This window comes from Otolemur garnettii, unplaced genomic scaffold (assembly GCF_000181295.1).
Source record: "Otolemur garnettii isolate 467f Iridium unplaced genomic scaffold, OtoGar3 scaffold00128, whole genome shotgun sequence".
In the NCBI taxonomy this organism is placed as follows: domain Eukaryota; kingdom Metazoa; phylum Chordata; class Mammalia; order Primates; family Galagidae; genus Otolemur; species Otolemur garnettii.
The window spans coordinates 2266273-2271544 of NW_003852523.1; the positions used below are offsets into that span (position 1 = coordinate 2266273).

Genomic DNA, 5272 nt, shown 5'->3' on the forward strand with positions numbered 1-5272 from the left:
GCCCAGCACTCTACTGGGGGTGTCAAAGTGAGACTCTGTCTCAAAAATACATAAATAAATAAGTATCCAGCCATAGGGAGTGTCTCTCCCTAGCCACAACCCATGGGGCTGTATCTCACCCCAGTCTGGAAACTCTTGTCCTCCTCCCCCCCCCACCCCCCGCAGGCTGCCCTCCGTTCCCTGCATGCCAAGCATCCATGGGAGACGACAGAGGCATACCCTACACTCCAGGTCCCTCTCTTTCCTGCCTTGGACTCCAGGGGGCTGGCAAGGCCCCCAGGAGCCCAAAGGAAGTTGGCCAGGCTTACAACCTCCCATCTCTTGAGTGGTTGGATTCTAGAAAGGCTTGGATCCCGTGTCGGCTCCCACCTCTCTGCAGGGAGGCCCCATCCCACACTGCTCAGATCCACCTCATGGTGAGGGAGCCCAGAACCTTCAGGGAGACCCTGCCATACGTCCTCTGCCCTAGGGTCGTGGGATTGAGGGGCTTCTCCATCCACCTTCCTGACTTTGATAAGGACTCTCAACTCCTCATCTGTGTATTTCGCCTCTGAAACTTCCATTTTGAGCAGTCCCTCAACTGGAGAGCCAGCCAGCCTCCCTGCAAGCGCCTCCCCTCACTCTGGGCCCCTGGCTGGCCAGGGTCTCGCTCCCTGCTTCTGTCCCTAGGAAGAGCCTGGTCTGCAGGCTCCAGGCTCCTTTTCTGCCACTCCCTTAGGCCTGAGCTGGACTCTTATAAATGAGGCCTCGAGAACCTGACTGGGGCAGGTGCTGTGATCCAGATGTCCTCCGTCACCCTGATCAATAGGAGGGCTGTGTACTGTCTTCTGTAGCAGGACAGAGCACCCACCAGTACCTCCTGCCACGGTATTAGCGTATATTCCCTCACTGCATCTGAAGGTCGTAGCAGCTAGCTGCGCAGAGCAGCTCTCTGCAGATGGGGAGGAGGCATCAGTCAGGTGCACTGCTTTGTTTTTGCTCCCACATTGACCCTCATCACTGAGCCTTGGCAAGTTCAGCCGAGGGTTGTCACCCATGCTGAGCAGGGAAGAACTGTGAGATGGGATGTTCAAAGTACAGAATTTCAAGGCGGTAAATGATTTTAGCAAAGGCTGTAGAAAGACAAGGATTCTGAGTGCTGAGGGGATGGGGCAAAGCACGTCTGGAGGATCAGTGGCCGCCCCCGCTCTGCTGTCCCACCTTGCACAGTCTCGCACTGGCTCCACTTTGTTCTGTCCACATTTCCTCCCTCCTTTGATTTGTGTAAAAACCTTTTATTCTTTATCAAGATAGATGCTTTGTCTCCACTCATTTTCATTTCTAACAAATTCCATAACATACAAATGTTGCTCTAACCTCACTGCTCTGATACACTTTCCTGTTTGACAAGTGTGTGACCTGCTGTGACCTCCTTCTGCTCCTATGGGGTGGTGTGGGGTCGCCCAGCTGTGCCCTCAGCCCCACCTGACACGCTGATGGCTTTTTCTTAAATGTATGCCGATTTAGTAAAAGTATAAGGTGTTTTTCTTGAAGTAAATTGTGTTTATTTAGGTGAACAGCACAGTGTTACAGGGCAGGTAGTGAAAAGGTGGCTTCTCTAGTGAAGCAAACTAACATACCCACATGTGGTTGCCTCTGTTGGCTTGCGTGGCAAGAGCAGCTGCTGTGCCCGTTTGCCTGCCCCCGGTGCAGCGTGGTCTCTGTGCACAGTGCTTTTGGTCTGCGTGCCTCGGGCTCGTGTTCCACACAGCCCTCCTGTTCTCTCTTTCAGATCCCAAGGACGTCAGGTGCTCCTCCACCCTGTCCGCGGTAAGGACGTCTTCCCCATCCCTTCTCTACTAGAATGGGGTGCTGTCTGCTGGGTGTTCTGGTCCCTTCACTAGCCTGATGTTACCTGTGCAGTGTCAGTGGAAAGAAAGTGAGAACAAGTGTCCCACCCTCAAACTGTTGGCAGTTCTAGGAAAGAGTTGGCCATAACCCTATCAACAGAACCCTGGGCAAGGTTTGATGCCATCTGTGTGGAGGACCTCAGGCTGAGGGTGACCAGAAGGCAGGGCCTGGCCAAGCGAGGACCTCCTGGCTTTCCCTGGGGCCCCCAGGGTGCCTGGATAAAAGGTACAGGTGAGCCAGTTGCTGTCACCTTAGATGGCAGCCCTCAGGTCTGCCCAGCACCTGTCCCTTCTCTCCTGTTCCATGTGTTCATGCTCAGCTGGCAAAGGCCCCCGTGGTCAGGATTGTGCAGAGCTCCTGCCCTGCATGCCTGCACCCATGGCCAGCCCTCCATTCGGCCCCAGGCTCCTCCCCTCTCTCAGCCCAAGCTCTTACAGTCACCTCCACTCTTCCCCTGTCCCCAGTAACATACCAGGAACATGTAGGGGCATTAACCACTGTCTTGGAAGAAAGTCTGTCTGCCCTTACACTCTGCCCCCTGCAGCACCCTCCTCTCCTTGGGCCTCCTCCATCCCCTGAAACAGCCCATCTAGTTCCCCAGCAATGTCATGTGGCGACCTGACACGGTCAGCTCCCCAGCTTCACCCCATTCAACCAGCCACCTGCACTGACGCGTTCCCTCCCTTCGGGAGAGTCTCCCTCCCTTGGCTAGCATGCTGCCATGGGGGTAACAGTGTGGGGCCCTCAGGCCTGGGGCTTTTGGCATTTCAGTCGGCTTGGCCGTCTGCCCACAGCCCCAGGGTCACAGGTGTATGGACACTTCACCCTCCCACAGCATGTCTGCTTGTCTCAAACTTAACACAACCAGAGGAGACCCTTTGATTTCACCCCTAAATCCACTGGTCCCCTGGCATCCCCCATTTTAGACAAGGAGCCACTAGCACCCCATGGACAGGCCAGACCTGCGGGGTTCGCCTCAGCTTCTCTGGCACCCTGTGCCTGGCCAAGTTCCTTCTGCATGTGGGTTGGGGGATATGAAATAGAGACCCTCTCACCTCCGCCACAGTGCTCCCAGATACCACCTTCATCTCTCTGAGCCACTGTCAGCAGCCTCCTGGCACAATCCACTTTTGCCCTTCTCAAACCTCCTCTTCACACATCACATACAAGACCTTCTTGAAACAGAAGTCAGCACGGCCCCACCTTGCTCAACCTTCATGTTACCCAGCAGCTCCCATTTCATTCTGCATAAAGTCCCCTTGACCTGCTTACTGTTTGCCCCACTGAAGCACAAAGATCAGCGGGGCGGCTCCCTCCCAGGTCAGCGCTGAACAAGAGGGAGCAGAGAGCTCTCCTGCTTATGCTCTGGATGCCATGCTTTCAGCTGCCATTCCTTTGGAAAGAGGGTTCTGGTACATTATCAAAAACAAAATAAGGAAACTAATTTAATTTTGAAAACCACTGCCTTCGGGAAGGAAGGTCAAATACCTTGTGATTGTTTTCAATACTATCGTTGATATTTAAAATGTGTCTAAAGCTATGTTCCTGCTATTTTCAAGTAATATGATCAATAATTTTTCTTTAACCTCCAAATACCTTTTCAGAGGCCTCTAGACGTAAAAGTGTGTGTCTAACTGTTAGTCTGAATAGCAGTTAATAAATGAACTGTTTTCCCCAGTTTCCAGGCATTTCAGATGCCCTGTGGGTCTGACTTCCAAGTCTGGTGGTGTTTTCTTCCCAAACTGATCCCAGAACTAGTGTCAGGAATCTGAATACTGTGGGCCTCTTGTAGAGATTATTTGGTTTGGTTTAGAATGCTGTGAATAAATAATGTCTTTCTGAGTATAGATTAAATATTTATTTTAAAGAAATTTCATTTAGACTGTTTCAGAAACAAAGAACAATGAACTGTTATTGTTAGAGAATGTCAAGAATTTTTTTTGGCACCATTAATTATCATCAAAGGGCTTTCAACATCAAGACTTTTAGAAATAGTGATCAGGAAATGGCACTTTTATCTTAGTATCCAAGAAACTGCCTTCATTTCTCCATCTTTCCACTTGGAAATGGGAGATAATTTTTGGAATGATTCTGAGTTTTGAAGGCAACAGTGTAATCGTGTAATCGTTTCATGCTTTGTCCCCCTGCCAGTGGCAGAGCTGCCTCCCAGGGAGCTCCTAACTACTCTCTCCCCCTGTGAGGTATTTTCCTGTCTGCATCAGTTGCCTTACCTAGGAAGGTCTTTGTTCCTCACTTGTTACACGAAAATGTTGGGCTGTGCTCTTTTCAAATGCCTTTCAGTTCAAAACCATTAAGAAATGTCCAAGCCATTAAGGAAAGTTAAGTTGCCTTAGTTGGAAAATTTTTGCATTTTGTTATAACTTGGTCTTGGCTGTTTTTTTAAGAAAAGACTTTATATTCACATTCTGTTACCTGAAAGTCTGGAGCCTTGAGATTGCAGCCCATTATTTTATTGAAATCATTTGTCTGATTTCCTTGTGCTAACTTTTTTTGTGAAGATAGTATCTTTGATGCAATAGAGTTAGCTTTAAACTTTTGGCTGTGGATTGAGTAATTGTTCTAATTAATATTTTTCTCCCAGCATTCAAAAGGCTATGAGAATGGTACAAACAGATTTAAACTCCAGAAGCAAACCTTAAACAACGAAAAGAACAAGCCTCTGGTAAGTTATACATGACTTCCACTTGCTAGAGTGCCAGAGCAGCAGGAAAAGGCTTTCAAACCACATTGGCCATCTGTCCCTCCACCTTGGTGACATGTCACAGACATCCAGGGTCTTAAAAAAATTAAGTCTCATAGTTCTGTAGAAAAGTTGAGTATGCCCTTATTAACAATTTGTGGATAGTAAGATAACTTATTTTATGTTTTATAATCAAATTTGAAAGTGCTTTATTCATTTAACAATGATTTGCAGCTTCCAGTGTGCCAAGCACTATTCCACGTTGGTGGGGGTCAAGCAGCAAGTACAGACCGAAAACAGCCAACAGAGATTGTCAGGTGGCACCAAGTGCCAGGACGACAGAATGAACAGGCACTCTTGCAAGCCTGCTCTCTTGGGAGGCTTACCTAAGCCAATGGTTTTAGAGCTAAGCTGTGAAGGACGGAGGGCCATCTGCAGGGGTCAGGGCACAGCAAAAGGGTAGGGTGGGAGGTATACACAGAATTGATGTCAAGGACCAAGAACAGGTGAGGGAGCCACAGAAACTATAGAATCAACTTCTACTCACACTCTGACAGAGGAGGGAGTCAAGGCACAGAGTCGACCTTGGCCGCCCTCTCACAGAGGAGGAAGTCAAGGCAGAGAGTGGACCTCAGCCCACCCTCTCAGAAAGGAGGAAGTCAAGGCAGAGAGTCGACCTCG

General features: G+C 49.4%; 1 protein-coding gene across 2 annotated transcripts in view; it reads left to right on the forward strand.

Moving 5' to 3' along the window:
- SLC37A1 (solute carrier family 37 member 1) overlaps nucleotides 1–5272 on the forward strand; it is a 73202-nt gene that overhangs the window by 41796 nt on the left and 26134 nt on the right. For both annotated transcript variants that reach the window (XM_023518122.1, XM_012810288.2), the window contains 2 exons: nucleotides 1772–1809; nucleotides 4493–4573. In XM_023518122.1, coding sequence (XP_023373890.1) covers nucleotides 1772–1809; nucleotides 4493–4573 — 119 coding nt within the window. The remainder of the gene's footprint in view (nucleotides 1–1771; nucleotides 1810–4492; nucleotides 4574–5272) is intronic.